The following is a 23,807-nucleotide window of genomic DNA, read 5'->3' on the forward strand; positions in this document are numbered from 1 at the left end:
ACGGAAAGTGCCCGTGGCCCCAACTCTGTCAGTGTGGGCTGTGCACAGTGACTTCCTCTCCGAGACGCCATGGAGGGAAACTCAAGGTCAGGGTCACGGTGGGTGGTCACCTGGACAGCATGTGCCCAACAGGATGCGATGAGAGGGCGCTTGCCAGCCGTGTCCTCCCCAAACGCACGACCCCACCGTGACCCTGAGAAAAACACCAGACAAACCCCGTGAGAGGGGCGCCTTCCAGGATCCCCACCCAACCCTCCCCTCCACTGCCAAGGTCGAACACACCAGGAAATTCTGAGAAACTCAGCCCCCAGGGATGCTGAGGCGGCGTGAGGACTCGCAGTGTGGGACCTTGGGTGGGGCCCTGGGGCCAGGAAAGGCCCCGAGACTAAAACCAAGGGAACCCTGAGTGGGTAAGGCAGCCGGGGAAGCAGGTGCTTGGGGCACGCTTGCAGCGAGTGTGCCCCGAGCTCACGCTCCTCCACATCCTTCCCGCAGAAAATCGCCTTCATGGTAGCGCTGGGCCTGGTCACCACGGAGCACTTGGAAGGTAAGGTCCCCACAGCGTGGGCCAGGCTGGGGCGGGCGGTCTGCGGGCCTTGGATGGGAGCGGTGGGCTCCTGGGAGGCCCGCCTGGTCACCAGCCGGCGGTCGTCCCCGAGGCAGACCCTCCGCCCTCTGGCAGTCTGCACAAAACCCCGTGTGGCGCTTCCTTGTCTCGGAGGAGGGACCCTGTGGTCGCTGGAGCCCTGCCTCCCCTCCACAGAAGGCCCAAGGTGCCACAGGGCACGCACGGGTGACATCGAGAGGGGGCAAAAGGACGGTGAGGGCCGAGGCAGGGTTGGGATTTGATGTCAGCCTGGCCACACACAGAAGCTCCCCTGGCAGTTGGAGCTGAAGGGGGAGAGTGAGACGGGGTTGGGGGGAGATACTCGGTCACTGTCACTGTGGAGGCACACGCCACACCAGTCCTCTTGGTGAATTCCTGTCTGGGGTTTCGGGGACCCCAGTACCCCAGCAGCCCTGGGCCTCACTCTGAGGCTGGGCACTTGTCATCCTGAGGGACCCACGAGAGGCTAGGCCCAGGGGGACAGGGAGCTGAGAGTGGGCACTTGGATTCCAAGCAGTCACCCGCCGGCCGACCCGCCCTCCAACCTGAGCCCAGCACACCTGTCCCGCCTCGGAGGCCTCGGGCCTGTTGACCTCACCTGCTCCGGGCCGCGGTGGGCGTGGATGCTGTGCAGACAGAGCCTGTGGGGCAGGAGGGGACGGTGGTGGCTGGGCTTGAGAAGGAGGCTTGCAGGCCTCCCAGGGCAGGAGCGAGCCAGCGGCTGCTGCGTGTGCCTTGCAGAGATCCAGAGCAAACGCCAGGAGCGCAAGAGGAGAAGCACAGCCAACCCCGCCTACAGCGGCCTCCTGGAGACGGAGGTGAGCCTGTGGCTGCACAGGGGTGGGGAGGCTGGCGGGGGTGGGGGGGGCACGGCTGGCCATCCTTAGCCGCCCTTCCTCATGGGAGCTGAGCGGTGACCATAAGTCATGCCCTCCGTCACCCCTGACGTCAAAATCAGCTGACAGACCGAGGCAGGCGGTCAGAATGCCAACCGTCGCCCTGTTGTGGGCTGCGCTGGGCGTGGCCAAGCTGCAGGGTACATGGGCGTCCTGATCCTTCCCCCAATTACCAGGCCTGTCTCCCTGTCACAGGCAGTGCCGAGTGGCACCCAGGAATTGTCCCCTAGACTAGAAACAAATTTTTAGGGCCTTAAAGCCCAAAGCGGAGGACAGCCATCTGAAGCAGGATGATGTTCTCAGAGGCCAGCGACTGTGCATTCCAGACTTGGCCGTCACTGCCAGTCGCCAGCAAGGCTCTGCAGGGCCCTGCGGAGCGTCCGGGAGCGGCCACGCTCACCTCCCCGGGCACCGGCCAGCCGGGGCCGGCTGTCCCCTAATCCGCAGCCTGTGAATGGGAGCTGCGCTGGGAGGGCATGCAGCCCTGGCCTGTGTCCCCTTTGTAAGAATGTCACCGAGTTGTTCCTCGCTCTGTATCTGGGGGTGATGGCAAGTTCTCTGTTGGATAAGGTCCCCGCCCCCTTTGCCGTGGTCGCTGATGATTCTGCCTCTGCTCTGGTCTCTGGAGTCCAGCTGGGGCCGGAGGTGACCTGGTGAGCAAATCAGGAGCCAACACAGCCCTGTGCCCTTGAACCTTGGCCTCGTAGTAACCTCAGGAGCAGCCCTTCCATGGGGCCCCCACGGCCTTGACCGCAGCCCAGTTGTACCCAGAGACACAGGTTTCAAGCCGAACACAGAGCTCTAGGACAGTCTCTCTGAACCGCCCCAGCCAAAGCCACCAGTGTGGCCTGCGGGTGGGGCTGCCTTTCTGGAGTGTGCCAGGAACTTCTGTCTGCCCGTGATGCTTGGGCTCGAGGACCATACCCTGCCTGGCACCGAGCTCCCTGGGCCACGTGGCAGAAGTGGGGTTCATGGAGCCAGTTAGTAGCACCCCTCGTTTCCCCACCCGACTCCAGAGCCAGCTGGGAAAGAAGATACAGGAGCCAGATGGGGGGAGGGCAGGTGTCAGCCCTGTTACTGATTTGCCCCAGCGTGGGGGTCTTAGCCTGTCCCTCCTGAGCGGCCCCCCCAGCCCAGTGTTCCCACAGGACTCCCCCGGCTGAGGGGCGGGGCCTTCGTGACCCACCCCGGCCCCCGCCTCCTCCTGCCCTGCGTCCCCTCTGTCTGGCCCTGTTTCTGCCTCTGGCCGTGGGTGTCCAGCCAGAGCCCAGAGTTTGGGGGGGCGGAGCCTGTGCTGGGCAGGGGCTGTGGCCTGAGGAGGGTCCGCGTGACGGGTGGTTTGGTCTCATTCTTTGTCCTGCAGAGGAAGCGGCTGGCGTCCAACTATCTCAACAGCCCCCTGTTTCCCGCAGCGCGAGGTAAGCCGCCCCGCGGGGGCCGCTCCGGGGCGGGGGCTTCGGGGGCCCACCTGTCCATGGCAGCGGCCTGGTCACTTCCTGGTGGGCAGCGCTGCACAGCTACGGGCCTTCCATACCTGGCCTCCTCAGCCTCCCTCTGCTTCAGGGAGGAGGCGGGGGGTAGGGCGCCCACTCGTGGCAGGGGCAGACACCGAAGCTCTGAACAGGAGCGGGGACGAGGGTCATGCACACGCCCAGGGCTCAGGCTGCCCCCCACCCCCATTCCACCACGGCTGTGGCCCCGAGCGGAGCCCGGTCCCGTGGTGCCAAACGCCACTGTGGCGGGGTCCGCCCACCCAGGGCTGAGCTGGGTCAGGGTGAGGGCAGTGTGCCAGGAGGAGCCCTGGAGAGCACCTCCTCCCCTGCCCCCCCCCGCGCCCCCCCTGCACAGCTGGCTGGGCTGGTGGCTCTTGGCGCATCCCCCGGGCCCACCCTGGGCTGTGAGGGGATCCGGGGCCCTCGGCCCAGCCTCCGACTCCCTGCACAGTCAGAGCTGTGCTGCCTGGGCCAGACCTTCCCCCGGGGCCTCAGGGTCCTTCTGGGTAACAGGGTGCACGCCGGGCACCCCGCACTGGCGTGCTAGGACCCGGGTCAAGGCCCTCACCCGGGATGCAGGGGCCCCGCTCCTCTCTGCCAGCCCTGCCCTCTGCAGGGCCGCCGGGCCGAGGCACCAACGCCCAGGATAACACAGCATCTGCATGTAGTACAACGTCCTCCAATTAGCAGGAGGGGGCCTGTTATTCGCAGCGAGGGAAATGTGGGCGGTCTTCAGGGCAGGAAACGACCGCCATCCTCTTCTCCGGGCTCTGCCGGTGCTAGCCCGCCACGCCGCCTCCTCGGGCCGCGGTTTACTGGCGGCTGGAGTGAGCCCGGCCAGCACTGGCGTGTCCCAGCGGGAAGGTGGCACGGGGGCGGGCAGACGGAGCCGAGAGGGCCGTGCACACAGGGCTGTTCTTCCCACTCCACGGTGCCGTCACAGACCGGTCTGATCGCTGAAAGGTGTGGTCCGGCACCGCTTACTAGGGTGAGAGGGGATTACGGCCAAAGAGAGAGTTGGAAATACGTCCCTTATTTTCCCTGGAGCAACAGTTCGCTGCCCTGGCTTACTGCTGCCATGTCCCGAGGGAACTCTGGCCCCAATGGGCCTGGGCCATGGTGGGTCCCGGCCGTGACCAGGCCAGAGACCTGCACTGCCACCACACCGTGGGTGAGAACTTGCTGTCACCGGGGCCTGTGATACTCCCATCATGCCCTGGTGAGAACCGGGTCACACTGGACCCCGTGGACTCCAGTCCTGATTGGTTCTCCCCAAACACCCACTAACATGTATTACGCCCTTCTTCCCTGTGCTAGCCAATGAGGACCCCTGCTGGAAGGTATGTATCTCCTCTTCACACCTGGGGTGGGTCATGCTTTCCACAGTCCAGGTAGGACCACTCCTGGCAAGGGAGAGGGGCCCCAGTGTCCTGCCATCCTGGAGGGGAGCGGAGGGCCTTGGGACTCCATGGTGCCGAGCTTTGCACCCAGGCCTCTGCCCAGCCGGCCCGGCCTTCCCTGGGGGCAGACTGCAGCCTCCCTGCCTGGTGCTGAGGACACAGGGACCCCGGGAGCCATGAGGTCCCAGGTGCCGGCCGGGCTCTTCCAGGCCCTGCCCGGCCTCACTGTGTGGTCCTGGGCAGAGCCGCTCCTCTCCGCCCACCCCTGAAGGGGTGAGGCTCGGTGGTCCGCAGGGTCTTGCCCCACACACCCACCTTCCTGTGACCCTGTGAGCCCCAGGCCCTCATGCCTGTGCACGTCCCCGCTTCCCAGACGGGTGGTGACCTCACTGAGGACCCCACTCAGAATTTATCCCATGTTTCTCTTCACCAAGGTCAGATCTAACTCTAAGAGTGTCCAGCCCGTAAAGGTCACGCGGCTGGGAAACAGTAGGTGGGGGCGTAAACCCGGCAGAGGGAGGCCCGGCAGCGCCGGTCCACGGCCCTTCCGTGCCCGGCCCCGGCGGGAGACCCCAAGGCCGCCCTGGCCCCACCCCCAGCTCCCTGCATCACCTTGGGCAAGCGGGTCACCTTCGCTGTGCCCTTGAACAGCAGCTAGAGGTGAGGAGGACAGGGTCTCTGAGGCCTCCTTCAGAGACAGCCTTGGAATCTCCTGTCACTGTGGCTCGGGTCATCCTGGAAGAGGGCCCTCGGTCCCTCCCAGATCTGAGGGGTACACAGACACGGGGCTGGGGAACAGCGTAACACGCAGGGGGCAGGGTTTCTGTCGGTTGGTGGGAGACCATGCGGACTGTGCGCCCCACAGGAGGCTCCCACCCTCAGGGCTGCCCACCAAGGCCTGGAAGGGAGTGAGCTCCCCGTCCCTGGAGGTGTGTGAGTGGAGGCCAAACCCAAGGAGGATGACTCTAGATGGTCACTCTGAGGAAGGGGAAGGCGACCCCTCCCTGGGTTCCTTTCCGGTGGTACTCTGTGTGCCCTAGTGTGTTGAGCCTCCCCACGCCCACGGGGCAGGTGTCAGCACGTGTTCCAGGCGTGGAGATGGAGTGCGGCACCCGCCCAGGGTGATGGAGACGCCAGGCTGGACTGCGGTGCGCCCACAGAGGCAGCACAGCAGGACCCCCTGCCCGTCGCTAACACTCGGCGACACTGGCGAACGTGCCTATGGGTGCCCTGGAGTCCTCCTGTCAGGTTGGGGCTCACCCCTCCCGCCCAGAGCTGCTGGAGCACGCGGCTGGGTGACAGGCAGGTGGGGTGGCCGCCGCCTGGACGGAGGCCACTCACCTCCCGATGCCCTTCTCCCTCAGCACGAGACCGGCCACGATGAGCACTGCGCCGCCTGCAAGCGTGGCGCCGACCTGCAGCCCTGCGGCACCTGCCCGGGGGCCTACCACCTCAGCTGCCTGGACCCGCCCCTCAGGACGCCACCCAAGGGCGTGTGGCTGTGCCCCAAGTGCCAGCAGAAGGTACGGGCTCCAGTGGGGCCTGGGGGTGCAGTCCCTGTGGAGGCAGGGTCGGGTGAGAGGGGGCCGGCCGCAGGGACAGGCTTTCGCACCCCGAGTGACTCCGCTGTGGGGACCGTCCTGTGTGGGAGAAGCACCCCCGTCAGGGCCCTCAGTGCCGGCTGGAGACCGCTGGCTGTGTGGGCCGCCCGAGGGACCCCACCTCTGAGCACCAGGACCCCCCCAGGCAGAGTGGACGAGCAGCACCAGCCACCAAGGCAGCGATGACAGGAACGACACGCTCTCGGGTTAGCCAGAGCGCCACACGCCCTCCTCATGGGGAGGCAGCAAGCCGGCCACTCTAGCACTTGGCAGTGTCTTGTGGAGAGACTGGGTCAGAGTGCCGGCCCTTAAATGGGAAGGTCACAGGTTCGATTCACCGGCAGGGCACGTACCTTGATTGCAGGTTCGGTCCCCAGTCAGTCCTCATCCAAGAGGCAGCCCACCAGTGTGGCTCTCACATCAATGTTTCTCCCTCCCTCCCTTCCCCTCTCTCTAAAATCAATGAGCAAATCCTCTGGTAGGATTTTAAAAAAAAGGCACACCTTGAAACCCAGAATCTTGCTTGTGAGAGTGTAGCGTAAAGATACAATCCAAATACACATGCAACTCTGTGCACGAGGAAGCCCCCCCGTTTATAAAAGGGGAAGGTGAGCTCCCCAACAGTACAAGGTGATGAAACAAATCCTGGTGCTTGCACTCAGTAAGACAGACGATCTTTGAAAACGGTGGTTTTGCCCTGGCAAGTGTAGCTCAGTGGATTGAGTGCCAGCCTGTGAACCAGAGGGTCACCAGTTCGATTCCCCATCAGGGCACATGCCTGGGTGGCGGGCCAGGTCCCCAGTGGGGGGCACGTGACAGGCAACCCCACACTGATGTTTCTCTCCCTCTCTTTCTCTTTCCCATTCCCTTTCTCTAAAAATAAATAATAAGTAAATAATGCTCTTTTATGAAGATTTTGCAATTCTTTGGGACATGTTCACTATATGTAATTAAGTTTAAAGAAATAAAAATAACAAACGGGCCCGAGAGCTGCTGTATAGTTTGGCCATCGGCTAAGAAAAGCTGTACGTGGAACACAAACCGGGAGAAGCGTCCGAGCGGCGAGCTCGTTTGTGGCTGGGCGGTGAGGGCGCGCCACCCGCTCTTTCAGCCGCACCAATTCCTACAGGGCGTCTTCCTGTAAAGTCACGGGGGTTTCCTTTTATCTCCGAAACCGCCAACTGGAGCGTTCCGTCATCCGGGTTCTGAGACGGGCGCTGTGTGTGGCTGTGGGGGCCGCCAGCCCCTGTGTTGTCACCGCCTGGGGGTCGGAGCTCGTTGAGGGGTGCACAGGGGGCGCGAGGTGGCTTCCCACCGCAGCGTGATGGCGGGGCCTCCCTGGGCCCCCAATTTGTCGCTGGCTGCTCTCAGGTCCCCGGGGCGTGGGGACAAGACAGACATTTATTTATTCAATTGTTCAAGAAGAATTAGAGTCTGCTCGTGGCAGCCACTGTTTGAGGCCCTGGTGGTAAGCGGGCCCTGCCCCCACTTAGCAGCCTCTGAGCCGGAACCTCCCGGGGGCCCCGACCCTGGTCACAGCTGGGGAGCCTGTGGCTCGGAGAGCTCTGAGAGCCTCTCCCAGGGTCACACGCGTGTGCACACGCACAGCCGGCGTGGCAGGTCCCCACCTGTCTGCTTGCTCATCTCTCCTCTGTCCTCCAGGCCTTAAAGAAGGACGAAGGTGTGCCCTGGACGGGGATGCTGGCCATTGTGCAGTCCTACGTCACCCACAAGACAGGTAGGAAGCGGGAAGGTGCCCGCCCTTCTCTCCAGCCCCGCCTCCAGGCCTCCGGGCTCCCTCCCGGCCCATCGGAGGCCGCCCTGGGCCAGAAACTCTGGAAGAGGCCTCTGGGATGGTCCCGCTTGCAGGGCAGTGGCCATGGGGGGTGGCATCCCAGTCCCCGTACATCCGGCACCGGCCACTGGCCTCAGCAGGAGGGTGTGGCAGGAGGGCACAGACTACCTCTCCGCTGACCCGCGCTTCTTGTTGGGGCCTGGCCCCCTTTCTAGTCAAAGAAGAGGAGAAGCAGCAGCTGCTGCGGAGGGGCACCGAGCTGCAGAGCGAGCGCCGGCAGCTGGAGGAGCGGGACCGGCGCCTGGCCTCGGCCATGAAGGTGCGTGGGGGCCGGAGCAGGGGGGCCTCCTAGAACCACAAGGTGTGGGTGGGTGCAAAGTTGTCCGGTTCCTGAGGCCCCAGGAGAAGGGAGACTTGCCAGCACCCTCCACAAGTCAGGCGGAGGGTGCAGCTGTGGGACTCGTTCAGTGAGCCACTGTCGGGTGATTGAGCATATGAGCTGGTGGCCCTGTTCCTTCTTAGCTGTGACCCCAGCCAGGCTGTGTCGGCACCGGCCTCCTCTCTGTAGTTCAACCATAAGGATTCCTCCTCTGTGGGCTGCCGATGACACGGTGGTGACAGTGTACCAGCAGTGCCAGACCCTGTGAAACTTTAAAAAAAGATTTTATTTATTTTGAGAGAGGGGAAGGAAGGGAGAGAAACCAATGTGCAGCTGTCTCTCTCGCGCCCCCTAGTGGGGGCCTCGCCCACAACCCAAGCACGTGCCCTGACTGGTAATTGAACTGGAACATTCAGGTTCACAAGCTGACGCTCAGTCCACTGAGCCATACCAGCCAGGGCTGGCAAAACTCTCAAATGTAGCGTGACGAGGCTCTCTGTTTGTTCCTGCCTGAGAGTTTCAGACAATCTCAGGTATTTTACGCTATTGGCCCAAGCAACAAGTTAACTTCAACCCAATATGTCTGTCCTTAGCTCTGTATAGAAAGGCTAGAAAAAGGCGGGAGTGCAGCCTGCAGGACGAAGAGTGGAACACTGGCCGGCCGCCTGCAAAGGCTTCTTGCGGCTGCCGTGGCTGAGTCAGCGGCAGGAGGAGAAGTGTGGCCGGTTAGGGAGCGAGTGGCAGTGAGCAGAAGGTCCCCATGCTTCTGCACGAGCCACACTATTTCTGGCCAAAATTTTATTATTCATTGTTTTAAAGATTTGTATTTACCTTTAGGGGAGAGGGGAAAGGAAGGAGAGAGGGAAAGAAACGTCAATGTGTAGTTGTCCCTCGTGCTCCTCCCACTGGGGACCTCGCCTGCAACCCAGGCGTGTGCCCTGACTGGGAATGAAATCGGCGACCTTCTGGTCCCCAGGCCTGCACTCATTCCACAGAGCCACACCAGTCAGGCTGCTGGCCCCAAACCCCCAAGTTTAAAACAAACTTCTCCCATGGGTTTGGCTGCTGTTTAATTGCATTTTTCACCACTGCTGCCAGGGTTTGGTGAGTCCCTCTGGCTGGTTCTTTCTGGCCTCTGCCGTGGGAGGGAGGGGCTCTGGGAGACAGGGCTGAGGGATGGCCGCCCCGGGCACCTGCACAGTTGAATTCTGAGACCCTTCTCTCTGGCCCCCTCCCTCCCTCCCAGAAATGCCTGGAGCTGAAGACGAGCCTGCTGGCCCGGCAGAGGGGCACCCGGTCGTCCTTGGACCGACTGCGGGCCCTCCTGAGACTGATGCAGGGTGAACAGATGCTCCAGGTCTCCATGGTGACCACCAGCCCCAGCCCACTGCTGGCTGGGCCCTGGACCAGGCCCTCAGCAGCCGCCATGCAGTCCGCCCTCCAGCACCCCCAGGGACACAACTGACCCGAGGGACCCGTCTTCACACCTGTGGGAAGCCCCTGGGACCCTGCTCACGAGACCTGAGGGTCCTGTCAGCCTTAATTCATAAACACTCTGATTTTCAGACAAAAATAAAACCAGACAGAAAGAGATAGAGGAAAGAGGGAGGCAGAGCTGGGTGGGGGTTCTAGTCCTGGAGCCAGGCTGGGTGGGGGTGGAGTCCTACCCCTTCAGGCTCAGGCAGGACGCCCGGAAGCCGGGTGGGGAGCACCGTCTGCTCCAGCCCAGCTGTCCCTATGGCCTTGTGTAGCGTGTGGAGGGCCAGGGTGACCGGTGCCCAGGGCCGGCAGCTGTCCAGCGTCCTGTGGGGAGGGAGCCGGGAAGGCAGGCGTAGCTGAGTAGTGCAGGTAGTCGGGCAGAAGTGGGTAGGAATCTAGGTAGGACTCCGGCCCCTCCCCCACAGGGGGCCCACACCTGGGCCTGGGCAGCGGGTGCCTTTCCAGACCCCAGGCCCATCTGTCAGTATTATTAGCGTCAAAAATCGCAGCTGGTTGACTTGAAACTCTCTGCGGCCTGTGTTCCCTGCCAGTGCCACTGTCCCCACAGTCCCTGGGTGCCTGGCCGAGCGCCTCCTTCCTCTTGCTGAGGCTTCGGACTCACGTTGCTGTCAATGTGTTTTTCTCATGGAGTTTCGGGCAGGACCGAGTCGCAGCTGTGCGGAGGGGGCATGGGGCAGGCGCCCCATTTCGGGTTGAATCGCTCAACTTGCAACTGAAGCCTTTTACTCTCCCCTTCCGAAGAGCCGGTCAAGTATTCCTCTCCGTTTCTTGCCAGTACAGACACTATGCCAAAAATAACTTTCCGTTTTTGTATGGTGTTTTTATCGTAAGATGTTTAATGTGAAGCAGGCATGCCTGCTGCAAGGCCCGCATGGGACGCCCTCCTGGGCCCACCAGCCTGAGACTGCCCGGGGTGGGTGGGGAAGAGGGGTGGGCTGGGCCTCGGGAGACCCCACGGAGCCCCCCTTCTTGCCGGCTCCTTGAGAGCAGAGGGTGCGCTCACTGTCCTGGAGTGCTCCTGCACCCTGGGGTGGGCTGTGCCTGCTTGTCACTCCCACCAGCTTCTCCAGTCCCGAGGGACTTAGCACAACAGATAAGCACCCGGGAGCCTGGAGGCTCCCACCCCCAGCCCTTCCCGCGGTGCTGAGCTGCAGGGACCGCACGTGTGCGGGCGAGCACGGGCGCAGCCGTGCAGGGCAGGGGGGCCGGCCCAGCCCCCCAGGCGGCTGCGGTGCCTCCTGCGTTTCCACGACTCCGGGAGACACTGTGCTGTACGATACAGATCTATTTTAATACACGTAACACTGGGTTGAACAAGATTTTTATATTCTTTTATCGAACAAAGTGAACTGTGGGACACATGTCTTATATATATTGGTTACTCGAGACGCCAATCACGCATTGCCGCGTGGTTTGTGATGTAAAGGTCTTCAGATTCCTTCCTTTGGGTTTGTTTTCTTCCTGGACGGATTGGACGGAGTTTTTAAACAGGGAACGGGAGGATGTGAAAGGCTGGCCCCAGGAGGGGAGCTGCTGGCCTGTCTTGAGTCTTAGCTTCTTTGGACCACGGAGGGCCGTCCAGTGGATAGTGCGGATAGAGAAGTGTTCGTCGTGAATATGCCCGTGTAGCCCTTCTGTGGGACGCATTAAACTCGGTTGATGATTACAGAGCCCTGTGGTTTTGTTTGCTTGCCTTCTGCAGCGAGGCCTCTGGGAGCAGGTGGGCAGGAAGGAGAGCGAGGCGCTCACGGGCGCCCTCTACAGGCTGACCCCACTCCCCAGGAGGTGGCAGGTGCTCCTGCAGAGTCATGATCCATGGTTGCTACTAACAACGCACCAAGCCACGGGGAGCCCAAGCCTGCTGTCCACGCTGCCCCGGCTCCTTTCTGGTTCTCAGTGGGTCAACGGCACCCACTTCTGCTTCCCGGGCAGGGGGGCACACAGTGTCCCACAATCAGTGCTGGGCCAGGCAGGACGAGGAGCCACCTGTGGGCAGCCAGCTGTGGCCAGAGGGTGGGATCCAACACAAAGTGACTGTCCCCTGGAGCTCTGGGGGTCTGAGAGGGACACGGGGTGGGGGCAGGGTACACAGCCCACCCAGCTGGGGTCTGCCACACACCGTCTGTTTAGTTAGAGGGCTCTCGCTCCCCCTCCTGCTGCCCACCCTCTGGAATTCCTGGGCCAGCTCCACCCAGCCTCCTGGCGTCCGTGTCTGCACAGCTGCTCCCCACTCCTCTCCAGCAGCGGATTCCTGCTGCTTCCCCTGGAGCTTCTGGGCCTGGGGCTGCCTCCATCCTGGCTCAGGGACCCCCTGAAGGTCACCCCTGCCAAACTAGTGGCCAGGTCCACCCAGCCCTGTGAAGCTGGGGTGTTGGAACGGGTGAGAGCGCTGAGGTCAGGCAAGTGAGAAATCCACTCGCATCCGGGTGGCTGGGGAGCTGGGGGCCTGGACCACAGTCCATCCTTCAGCCCACCCCCCGACTTGCCCCCACACAGCCCACTGCACTCCCTCAGAGGGGGCACCACCCCCACTCCTGACCAGGCGGGAACTACCTCCAAAGACGCCCCCTCCACGCCCCCTTCTCCTCCATGAGACAACTCTGCCATTAGAAAGGGGCCCCAGTGTGCGGATGTCTGCCCCCCACAGCTTTGCCCACCCAACCAGCACCCAGGTGACCCATGCCCGTGCTCTGGGACAGCCCTTGGGTGGGGACAGCATCCCTCCATCATCTCCTCCTTCGTCAGCTCCATCCCACCCAGCCCAGGGCACAGGCCCCTGTTCCAGGCAGGTGGCCCCCGGGCATGGAGGGATGGAGGCCCAGGAATGACCCCTCCCTGTGGCCTCTGCCCACAAGACCACACTGAAGGGGACTTGCCCTCCCTGAGGGCTATGCTGCCGGGACACTCTCTTAGCTTGGGGACAGCTGTGACAAATCACCACAGACCTCATGGCTTAAACCACAGAGACGTTATTCTCTCCCAGTTCTGGGGGCTGGGAGTCCAAGGTCAAGGGGCCAGCAGGGCTGGTTCCTCTGAAGGCAGTGGGACACACTGTTCAGCCTCCCGCCCAGCTCCTGGTGACCTTGGGGGTCTGTGGCCTGCGGACGGCGGTCTCTTCTGGGGCTCCCACTGGTTTCCCTCCGAGCAGTTGGCTGGCGGTCTTCGGCGACCACTGGCCTGGACTCCTCCCCTGGACCTGGGCCTCCATAGGCAGGTGCCATTCTCCCTGGCGCCCGTGCATCTCGATGTCCCTTTCAGAAGGACACAGGCATGTTGGATGAGGGACCACCCAGATGATCCCATTTAAACTTACCCTACCTCTTTCTCCAGTAAGGTCACATTCATACACAGAATGTCAGCACTTCCATCTCTTTCAGGGGAGCACGCTCCGACCATAACAGCCCTGTCCCTAGGTCTTGTGGGGGATGTGCTTTCCTGGGGCTTCTGCCCCTGGGGCCACCCAGCGCGGCCCTTCTGCCCCTCACCTCACCCCCCCCCACCTGCTGGGTCCCCCTGGAGGACCCCATGCCGGGCCACAGAGCACTGGGCGCTGCCCACAGTTGCTGTTAATTCACCGAGGACCCCTGCTTGCCAGACTGGAGCAGAGGGGCTCCCCTCCACATGCGGGGCAGTGCAGCTCCAAACAGGCCCTGTTTTGCTGTCGAGTGACAGAGGTCCCCTTGTCCCAGTGGTGGCAGGCGGTGTAAGGACTTGTCCCCAAGCAAGGCGGGTCCCCGAAGGGAGTGCGCAGCCCACCCTTCTGTCCCTGCCTCCTCCCACACCCCAGATAAGACAGTAAGAGAGGCGTTCCCCGGGTGGGGCTCCTGCCAGGCAGGAATGCGCTGCAAGTGGAGGGGGGTCGGGCCAGGGAAGGGCGTCCCCTGGAACCAGCCCCAGAGCCACCGTGAGCGTCTCTCCCCAAATCTGTTTGGGGACTTCATGTGGGCAAGTCTGAGACGGGCCACGTGGGAATATGCACACCACCACGGGAGTGGGCAGACAAGTCAGAGCTCGTGTTCCTGTGACCAGCACACTGCGTGCATGTGCGTGGGTGTCCGTGTGGATGTGCACACACGTGTGCGCAAGAGGGGAGCGGAGGTTCCCAAGTCAGCTTGTTAGCCCAGCAGTGGTGACGGTAGACACCACTGAGGGAGCGTGCGTCCTGTGTGGGCGTCCCACCCAGAGCAACTGAGCGAACAGAGCAATGAATCAGCACCAGATTTTGCGTTAAGCTTGAATGCGCCTCCTCGGAAACTACTGGGGTGACTCCGAAGGCTGCGGCTCCGGGCAACAGGTGACGGGCGGCTTCATCACCCCCACACGCCCGCTAGTGCTTCGAGTCTCGTGCATCGAGTCTCGTGCATCGTTTTTTTGCAAAACATCGAATCTCCCAGGAGACTCAGCCCGCTGCGGCTCAGATTTGGCACCTGTGAGTGCTCACGTTTCCCCAAACTAAAATCACCTGCAAAAGGGAAACGATTTCAGACCAACAATGTGATTCAGGAAAACACGACGGGGCAACCGATCGCGACTGGGAGAACTGTGGGAGGTCCCAAGGCGCATACTTTGAAGGGGACTGGGGCGTCCTTGTCTCGTGTACAATGTTCCTCGTATTGTGTATCTTCAACACACGTCTCTATTTTTTCATATCTCATGGCTGGATGCCTTCTGGACGGACCTCGTATGTGAGAAATTTTTACATGGAGGCCCTGTCGTATTTTCTCAAGCCTTTCATTGCTTTTCCCTCGGGCGGGCGGTCCCCGCTGGCCAGCTGGGAGGCCACCGCCGTCTGCAGGGCCAGGGCTGCTGTGTTTCTAAAACCTCAGACATTGCAGTTTGCGTTTTTGAAATTCCGGGGTTTTTTGAAATTTCTATTTTTGTGTGTTTAAAAAATTTTCAGATATTGTATTTTGCTTTTCTGGAATCCCTTTGGTTTTTAAAAAAATTCTTTTTTTGGTAACGGAGCCGTCCCATCTTTTCACTTAAAATAAGCACATTTTCCTTTATCCGCTTGAGGACTTGACAGCTGCCTCACCAGCCTTGCCCGCCACTGTCTCCAACACCTGCACCATGTTAAGAGTGGTCTCTGTGGATTGATTGGCTGGGTTACGTTTGCCTGTTTATGTGTATAATGAATAATTTGTGTTGTGTCCTGGACACTGTAAATACGGCGCTGTAGAGACCTTGGGTTCTGTTATATTCCTCCGAAGAACGTTCGGTTTTGGTTGTTTGCTTCAGCAGGCATTTCACTTGGAGGGACTCAAAGTGTAAACTCTGTTTGCGGCTCCAACTCTGTTCGGCTGTTTTCTCTTTTTCAGTTCACACCTGGTGTCCGTCCTGCCCGTGTGTGGCTCGGGGGTGGGGCAGCGCCATGGGCACAGACAGAGGCACAGACTCAGGCTCGTCCTCCCTGGCTTCCCCTGCCTGGGACCCCCCACTCCCTTTCTAGGGGCTGTGGTGGTCCCTGACCCCGTCCTCTGTTCTTTGAGCTGGCAGGGTTGTCACTTCCTCCTGGAGATGGAGCCCCTCCGGCAGAAGTGCCACCTCGGGCCGGCTCCCGTGAAAGCCACACCCTGGAGGCTCGGCCTGTGCGGTGCAGCCACCGTGGCACATTCTCTGGCGCCTTCGGGTCCCTGTTGGTTTGTTGGCCCTTGACGTTTCCTAGTCAGTCCGAGGCGCACAGACCTTGTCTGTGGGAAGGCCGCGTCCCGCAGGAGGGGCAGACGAAGCTGAAGACCCCATTGCTTCCCCGCTCCAGGGGGATTCGGTGTGTCACCTTCTCACTCACTTTTTAAAACCCCTTTAGTTTGGGGGGCAAACTAAACCTCTATGTATATTGTTCAGAACACCGGTTAGCTCTCGAAGCCCGTACAGGACTGGGGGGTCCTCCCCCTTCACACCGTGAAGGCCCTGTGTCCCCTCTCACGTAGCGTTCGGAGCTGCAGCCACTCGGAGACCCGCAGCCCACTACTCAGCCCCCCGACGTGACGCCAGCCCACCTGCTGGCCCTCCCGCCCCCGGGAGTGCAGGGCTGCCCGCTCTGTTCTCAAGCCTGCGGTGAGTGCAGACCCGCCCTGCACCCACCCGTCTGGCTGCCAACCAAGACGTGCGATGCTGGACCAGCTTGCGGAGCTGCTCCTCCAAGTGCTTGTAACAACCCACATCTCACTCCTTTGAGCCTTAACAATGGTCACTGATGGGCAGTCAAGTCGCAAGTGACCGTCACTTTTTTCCTCACGGTTTGTCATTAAAGTCCCACTCCCTTTCCCCAGCAGTTACTGTTCTTGCAACAGACAGTGAAGGTTTGGGTCACTGAACCAACAGCAGAAGCTGCTCTTTCTTTCCAGCCCAGCCCCTCCGTCTGGGGAGGCCAGCAGCGCAGCTGCCCGCATAGCTCATGTGGGAAAGCTGGACGGTGCCCGGGACTCACTGCTCTGGCTCCTCCCTCCCTCCCTGCACCTGCCTCTGTCCTGCTCACGCTGCTTTAGCTCTAAAAACACACAGCACCCTGACTGCTGCAGCTCGGTGGACTGAGTGCCAGCTTGTGAACCAAAGGGTTGTCGGTTTGATTCCCACTCAGGGCACATGCTGGGGTTTCGGGCCAGGTGCCCAGTAGGGGGCGCTTGACAGGCGACCACACATTGATGTTTCTCTTTCCCTCCCTTCCTGTCTCTAAAAATAAATAAATGAAACCTTTATAAACATACTCCTTGTGGGCATTTCTGCTTATTTTCACCCCAGCTGCTCTGCAAGCCCATTGGGAGCAGGTGTCCCGACTGGTCTCTATAAACTGTGAAATGGGTGCCACCTGGTGCAAAGCAGGTGCTTTCCAGCCCGTGGAATTGCAACGTGCTCGCCGCCCTCCTCGTTGTACAAATGGGGAGCAGCTCAAGCCCTGAGCCCAGCCACACCTACACCGCGTCAGACAGAAGCCCCTGCTGAGCCTTCCAGCTCGGCGCGTCCCCCGCCCAGCAAAATGACCTGCGTAGCTAGGGCCACACAGCTATGCATCTGGGCCAGCCCTAGAAGTGGGGTGCCCAGTCCTGGCTCCCCCAGTGGCAGTTCCCTCCACTTGGGGTGGACCAACCTCCTGCTTCCTTTGCTTCAGCCTCTTCGGGTCTGGGCGGGACCCAACCGCGGCCTGTGGGGACCCCACACAGGCCAGGTCTGGGCTCCCTGTGCTGGCTGGTCGGAACTGGAGGGTTGTTTTGTGCGTTTTTTTTTTAAAGAATGAAAGAAAAAAGTGTTGGTAGCAGAACTGAGAAGAAATAAACAATCACTCCTTAAAGTGCAGAGAATACTCTAGCCCAAGTTAACTGTGAGCTAGAGGAGAAGTGAAGAGGGGCAGATGGCGGGGAAGACCAGACCTGGTGGGAGAGGGAGCTGTGGTGGGGGGGCCGGTGAGGAAGGGGGGCAGACGCCTGGATGCCCTGCTCTCCGCTGGAGCCTCCGCGGTGTGGGCGCAGGTGCGGGGCGAGCCGGGGCACCTGCCGGCCGCTGCCCTCTGCCCTCCGCTCAGGGCAAAGGCAGGCCCTACAGGAGCATCTGGTGGGCCACCTGGGGGGACCAACATCTGCTTTAAACTAAAGATCTAGAAGGTTCCAGTCCAAGCAGGAAGTGTCCAAAGTGCCATGCGGTGGCAGTGATCTTGGTCCCACGCTGACTGGCTCCCTGATCAGACAGGGAACAGGCGTATGGAGGGCCAATGGCTCAGGTGCACATGCATGCGCCGATTCCAGCCGAGGCTGCGTGCTCAGAGCCAGGCGGGCAGGAGGCGGGGCATGCGGTGTGAATGCGCCCATTGTACAGATGGGGAGATGGAGGCCAGATCCCTCCCTGTAGCTTCGCAAAGGTACATCCCCAGGAGGTCTGCCCGTATGGGCTGTGTGACCTCCAGCAAGTCCCTGTACTCCTCGGGGGCCCCCATACCCTCCTGCCCCAGGGTGGGGGGGAAAGTTCATCGGGTGGAATGACCCCAGCCCCTCCTCCCACCATCACCCCTCCCTTGGGAAGAGGAGGGACTCTCCGGACTGGCTCAGCTGGGAGAGGGAGCGGAACCACCTTCCTGGGGTGGGACCAGGCGGTGGGTTTGAGCAAACGCCCTCGGGCCCAGATCTAAGGCAGGTCTCCACTCAGCTCTGCCTGTGGGACGTCCTCTCCCTCGATGTTCTGAGTGGGGAGCAAGGAGGGGTGTCACTGAAGCTCCCTCAAGCCCTGACCAAGGCTACCTGCCCGGCTGGGCTGCCACGAGGCTCCAGTGGCAGGTGGGGAAGGCGGTCCAGCACCACCCCCGGCACAAGACAGGGGCCCGGCAGAGGGGGCAGCGGTCTCCTCACCAGCCTGTGGCCCCGCATGCTCACTCAGTGTCCTCTGACTCCTGCCGGAGGGACCTGCCTCGGCCTCCGACCTCATCCTCCCAGAGGACCTGACCTGCTCTCTCCCAGGGAAGACATGTCCCATGGGTCACAGGGATTCCCTCCTGGCCCCCGAACCCCGGCCCCATCTCCTCTGCTCCAGAAACAGCCAAAGGGTGGGGTCCTTCCTGGTGGGACACCCAGGGACACAGGAAGGCCTGCCTTACCGCCCCAACCCCCTACTGCCCCAGTCACCCCTGTGCCAAATTAACTCGGCAGAGCCCGCCCACCGTGGTCTGGCCTTGGCCCAGCTGTGGCCAATGCAGTGTAAGTACTAGGGACGGCGGCCAGAGCTGGGAGCCCGCCTGCCCCTCTGCCTGCAGGGCAGGAACGCGTTCTGCCTCCTAAAGCCCCAGTCAGACCGGAGCCACCCGACTGGCCCGCCGAGAGCAGGCCAGACGCTGCTGCTGTCCATGACTGGTCCGTCTGTTACACAGCATCGCCGCCGCAGCGACTGCCTGAGACGAGGCCTAGTGCGCAGACGCCCAACTTCGGTGAAGCCAGGTCAGACTGTTATTCTGATGGGGCCACCGTCTCCTCTCTGCCCACGCTCAGCAGTGTGGGGAGGGACCGAAGGACCAGAGCCACGGTGTTGCCACTGGAAGGTTCGCCACGAGTGCCTTTAATGGCAAGTTAACACACACGCATGCACAGAGGGACAGGCCTTCCCACACTAGCGGAGGCTCCCGGCAGCTGCCAGGGGACTGAGGCACACTGGGCGTGGCGAGGCCACTGGCGAAGGGACCGCCCCGCTCTCCTGCCCCGCTGAGCCGGCGCCCGGCTCCCCACCGGCGTCCTGGGCACTGAAGACCTTTCCGTGGTGTTCGATCAGCAGTTCGGTGAACAGGTTCAGGGGCACCAGCGCGTTCAGGGAGGCCACCCCCTGGGACGGCCAGATCAGATTCAGCCCGAAGACACAGGCCAGGTTGGAGCTGTTCATCTTGTTAAAAATGCTCTCCCGGGACACCTGGAGGACACACGTGACACGGGGTGACCCAAGGGTCCTGCGAGTGGGAAGAGCACTGGGTTGGAGCCAGGGCCATGACCTTGGGCTCCCACCAAGCTATTCCCCAGTCATATGACCGGGGACACAGCCCCTGCCTCCAGGACCACAGCAGGAGTGGGCATGGTCGGCCCTGGGGCTTCTCCACGCGGCAACTGCCCGCCAGGCCTCGGGTGAAGTCCCCGGGGACCACTGAGTGACATTCCAGGTGGAGGGAGGGTGTGACCCCAGATCCCGAGAGGGCCAGCCCCGCCCCAGTGCCCGGCTCCACCCACTCACCTCCTGGAGGAAGCCCATGAGGTACTTGAGCACCTCGTAGTTCTGTTCCGGAAGGCTCTGCAGGATCTGGCGGCAGCGGGTCACCCGCAGGCTGCTCTCCACACCTGTGACGGCATGAGGGTCCTTCTGAGCCTTTCCGAGGGGAGGGCGCGGGCGGAGGGAAGAACAGAGTGTCTCCCCTCGCCCTGCACTTGCCTGGAGCACCTGCTCACTTCACTGGCCTGCAGGTGTCTCCGTCCAGCTCTGTCCCCTTCTTCACCAGGGGCACACAGCTGTGACCTCCCCGGAGGTTACACCACTTCACACATGGGACGTCCAGGCTGGGCCCTGGCACACAGCAGCCCGGGGCCCCAGGGCCAGCGGCCTATTCTTACTGGTAAAGCTCCCCACACGGGGCCGCGGCCGCAAACCGTCTGTGGCCTCCTTCTCAGTGCAGCCGGGCCCACCGAGCCCGAGGCGTTTCCGCGGGGCCCGTTACGGAGAACCCATGCTGACCCCAGTCCACGGACCTGACCCGGTTATGATTCTCAGCAGCTCAAGGCCCCACAGCGACAGGGGGCTAAATGTAGCTGTCCCAGGGTTGAGAGACCACCTCCCACCCCAGGTCCCTCTTAACTACAGTCCCCCACTGAGCTCTGAGCTTCCGGTCAAAACTCACCAACCGACGAGCGTCCCCAAGCTGCCCCTGCAGGAGCACACGCAACGCTCACACACACACACACACTCACTGACACACATGCACACGCACACACTCTCACACCCCAGTCCCTGGGAGTGCTGACCTCCCGCCACACCCCGTGGGGGGTCACCGAGAACACCCTGGGCTTCGCAAACACAGCCACAGCTGAAGGACACAAAGCCTTCTACTGCGACTATTCTTGCAGGTTTTTTCATAAAAGCCATTCTTTGGTGAAAACATGCTGTTGGGTCATTTAAGGGACATGGAGTTCCTGTGAAATGACTATGTTTGAGCCACCCACGTGCCCGGGGTCCCCCTCCCGGCCCTGGAACCCAGCTTTCCAGCCTCACCCCACTTCCTCCAAATGACGGTCCCAGAGCGGCTCCCACTGCGATCCCTTCAGGAAAGAGCCCTCACAGCGAGCAGAAGGGACCCCCCACTGACTGTCACAGAGCCACCGTGCCCGGAGCACGTCCCGGGTGCCAGGAACCAGGCCCGGCTCGCCCTTGACTGCCCTGCCTCTCAGTTCAGCTGCACCTGAGAACCCCGACCCCCGACCCAGGCAGGGGCGCCCCCCCCCCGGCCTGGCTCAGGCCACACATACTGGTGATCCCCAGGATCTGCTCGTAGGCCTTGAAGGTCAGCAGCGGCTGGGGCAGCTCCCGCAGGAAGGTCTTCAGGATCACGGCGGGGATGTGGACATCCCCATAGTCGTCAAAGTTCACGGGCTTGCCTGGACACAGGGCACAGGCAGCTGAGTTCCGACCCTGGGCTGGGGACTCGGCTTCAACACGGGGCGGATGCGAAGCAGCTTTAAACCTCTGAGGGAAGAGGCTCAGGCAGCGGGGCTGACTGGGGTGGGCTCTGTCCTCTCTGGAAGTGGGGGTGCTGTCACCCCGCCGGCCCCACTTTCCCCAGGGAGCCTGGCGGAGGCTGGGGCGTTGCTGACTTCCCTGACAGGCAGCTTGGTCCTGGCGAGGGTGGGAGTGCCCGGGGTCAGGGCCCTGGCTCCCACTGTCCCCAGTGCCCACACGGCATGGGGAGGGGCTGGCCCACCAGGGCCCAGTGCTGGCCGTGTCGCCAAAGGAGCGAACGCACGGCCACGGAAACGACGAGAGTGCGCGGAGGACGGGATCCTCCTTGTGAGTGAGCCGCCGCTTTGCCAGCGTCTCCGCCTGTGGGCTACACCCCGGCCCCTGAGGATGCCGTGCTGAGGTCGGCGCTGCTGCTGCTGGAGCTGCCACAGAACAGTCCCCTACACTGTCCCCCTGGGGTGTGGGGGGGAACCCTAAGGGCCACCTGCCCCCGGAGCTGGGCACAGGACCCACCGGGACAGCTGTCCCGGCCCTGGGCTCTTCGGGGGCTGGGGGCAGAGCCAAGCTGCCTTGGGTGGGGGGCTCGGGGGAGCCGACTCACCTTGATTGTAGAGCCGCTGGATCTCGAGGACGGTCTGGATGCTGGCCGATCGCCGGAACAGGCCCTCCGTGCGGAGTCCTGCAGGGAGAGGGCTCCCAGGAATCTCACGGGTCCCAGCACATCAGGTTTCCAGAACCTTCCATGGCCCACCCTGCCACGCATCCTCCTCCCAGTCTGGGTCATTATCCGCCCCCATCCACTCCCCTCCTTCATTTACTCCTCAGTTCAAACTCTTCCACGTTTCCCAAATCCGACCCGATTTCCCTCCCACCTGTGTGGGCCCCAGGATGGGAGCCTGGAGACCGACCACCACTGAAGCCAGACAAACCCGGGTCCCGGGCAGCTCTGCCTCGGACCAAGCACATGGCCCACCAAGCCCAGCTGCCCTGTCTGCGGGTCACCCGGGCCGCCGTGGCCCCCGAGGGCTGATGGACGGGCCCCCGGCCCGCTGCTGGCTTCTTTCTCCCCATGAAGGTTTAGGGCTGGCTTGTCCCTCACTGCACGTGAAGACTTAAATTTAAAGTTAAATGAAATTAAAAACTCCAGCCATGTGTAAGGGTTCTGTGGGGCAATTCACCGCAGGGGGTAGTGACTCCCACTTCGGGGGGAATGCAGACCAGACCTGTGTTCTCCGCCCCCCCCCCCCCCCGTCTTCCTCCATTCTGACGCCGAGGGGGCGATCGGCACCAGGATCCGGCACCTGTGGCCAACCCTCCTGTCCTCTCGGCCACAGGGCAGCTGCCCTTGGATCCCTGTCCCCTCTCCCTGTCCCTCCAGCCTCCAGTCTCGTGTTCATTCAACAAACAGACCCTGAGCTCCTGCTGTGGGCTGTTTCTGTGTTTTGTTTTCTAATGGAGTGAGTAGCCGCACGAAACAAAGGCTGCCCCTTTCACGGTTTCTGACCCGGTCTGTGCACTAGCCTTTGTCTGGTCCTGAAACACGCAGCAGAAGGGGGAGCAGGAGAAATGACATTCGCCGTTTTGGGGCAGGTACAATGCACTCCTGTGTGTGGTGGGCACCCACGTTTTGGGCCAAATTTTCAGAAAAAAATATTTCACTTTAATTGTTATTCAATTTTTTATTTACTTATATTGAGAAACAAAACCGATGATAGGATCCCAAGGTATTATCTTGCACATGGATATAGATATCGCTTTTTAGAGTTACACTTTTCATGCACAGGCACAAATAAAATAATTTAAAACATTTACGAAGTTAGGATTCAGTACCATCCCTGGCCACTGGGCCACCCGGCACGTCCACTCCTGTATAACGTGCATCCTTATTTTTCCATCAAAATTCGGGCAAAAAAGTGTGTATTATACACAGCAAAACACGGTCATCAGAGTGGAGACAGCCCCCAGGGCGCGCCACGCCCTTGGCTGCAGAGGCACCGGCTCCCAGAGCTCTGTGTGAGCAGAACTCGCAGTGACGGGGCACCGGGGGACAGTGGTGGTTCCCATGTCCTGATGTGTCCCCCCAGCACGTGCCCTTGTGGGGGGCCACCACCCCCCGGTGCTCCCCGTTCAGGGGAGGCGCAGCCCCCACACACCTTCCCCGTGGCTCTGAGCTCTGGCCTCGGGAGCCCCGGAGGGGCCACAGGCTTGGCCCCCACGTCCCTGAGGTGTGCACCGCTGGGGTCTTCGACCCAGGCTCACCTGCCGTGTCAAAGCAGCCCCCTCCACAGAGGGGGGGACTGTGTCACCTCACTGGGCCCTGCAGCCACCCTGTGAGCAGCCTATCGGGCCAAGGAGGAGACAGAGGCCCGGAGAAGGTGCACCACCTGGCCCACGCCCAGCCGGCTGGGACACAGGGGAGCCAGGATTCGAACCCAGACAGTGCAGGTCCAGAGCCCACGGCGGGAACCACTGTGCCTGAACCCGTCCCATCCCGGTCACCCACCTGCACGGTCTCCCCTCCTTCAACTCCGCGTCCCGGGGTGCTCATGACCCGGATGGCCTCCCAGCAAGGCACGCAAACTCCCCGCCTGTCCCCCAGCCCCTAGCTGGAGCCAGCTCCCACTCACCCTTCTCTCTCAGGTAGGTCACCGTGAACCTCAGCACAGGGGGGATGAGTTCGCCTTGGTTTTTGTCTTTGAGGCTGAGGGCACAGAAAAGATAGCGACAGTTTTGACCTGGGCATGACAGGTAATCCCGACCAGCTCAGGACTCTGGGCCTCTCCGCACCTGTGAGAACAGGCCCCGGGCGCCCTGCAGAGAGACAGAGAGAGACAGAGACGGCCAGCGCCCTCAGGTGGCCTGGTGGCCAGGAGTGGCGTGTGGTGTCAGAGTTTCTGCCAGCTCGGGCTCTTTCCTCCTCCGTTTTCTTGGAGAGCATGTCCTGGC

At 61.9% G+C, this 23,807-nt stretch overlaps 2 protein-coding genes across 5 annotated transcripts in view; one reads left to right on the top strand and one right to left on the bottom strand.

Moving 5' to 3' along the window:
• The window catches only part of PHF21B (PHD finger protein 21B), a 58,015-nt gene extending 46,674 nt beyond the window's left edge, over positions 1-11,341 (top strand). For all 3 annotated transcript variants that reach the window (XM_037160109.2, XM_053662163.1, XM_037160110.2), the window contains exons 6-13: positions 496-547; positions 1,349-1,425; positions 2,867-2,921; positions 4,314-4,336; positions 5,761-5,919; positions 7,660-7,735; positions 8,008-8,111; positions 9,418-11,341. In XM_037160109.2, coding sequence (XP_037016004.1) covers positions 496-547; positions 1,349-1,425; positions 2,867-2,921; positions 4,314-4,336; positions 5,761-5,919; positions 7,660-7,735; positions 8,008-8,111; positions 9,418-9,636 — 765 coding nt within the window. In that variant the 3' untranslated portion in view covers positions 9,637-11,341. The remainder of the gene's footprint in view (positions 1-495; positions 548-1,348; positions 1,426-2,866; positions 2,922-4,313; positions 4,337-5,760; positions 5,920-7,659; positions 7,736-8,007; positions 8,112-9,417) is intronic.
• Positions 11,342-18,696: 7,355 nt separating this feature from the next.
• Positions 18,697-23,807, bottom strand: part of ARHGAP8 (Rho GTPase activating protein 8) — a 29,264-nt gene continuing 24,153 nt past the window's right edge. Inside the window, exons 9-13 of one of the 2 annotated variants that reach the window (XM_037160339.2) lie at positions 23,489-23,562; positions 21,463-21,540; positions 20,651-20,779; positions 19,368-19,471; positions 18,697-19,052 (exon numbers count right to left, since the gene is read on the bottom strand). In XM_037160339.2, coding sequence (XP_037016234.2) covers positions 18,759-19,052; positions 19,368-19,471; positions 20,651-20,779; positions 21,463-21,540; positions 23,489-23,562 — 679 coding nt within the window. In that variant the 3' untranslated portion in view covers positions 18,697-18,758. Of the gene's footprint in view, positions 19,053-19,367; positions 19,472-19,542; positions 20,053-20,650; positions 20,780-21,462; positions 21,541-23,488; positions 23,563-23,807 lie in introns of those variants that run through there. The other variant, XM_053662164.1, reaches the window with a different exon arrangement.

The sequence above is a fragment of the Artibeus jamaicensis genome, unplaced genomic scaffold (assembly GCF_021234435.1).
Source record: "Artibeus jamaicensis isolate MK-2021 breed Jamaican fruit bat unplaced genomic scaffold, CSHL_Jam_final contig_233, whole genome shotgun sequence".
NCBI lineage: Eukaryota > Metazoa > Chordata > Mammalia > Chiroptera > Phyllostomidae > Artibeus > Artibeus jamaicensis.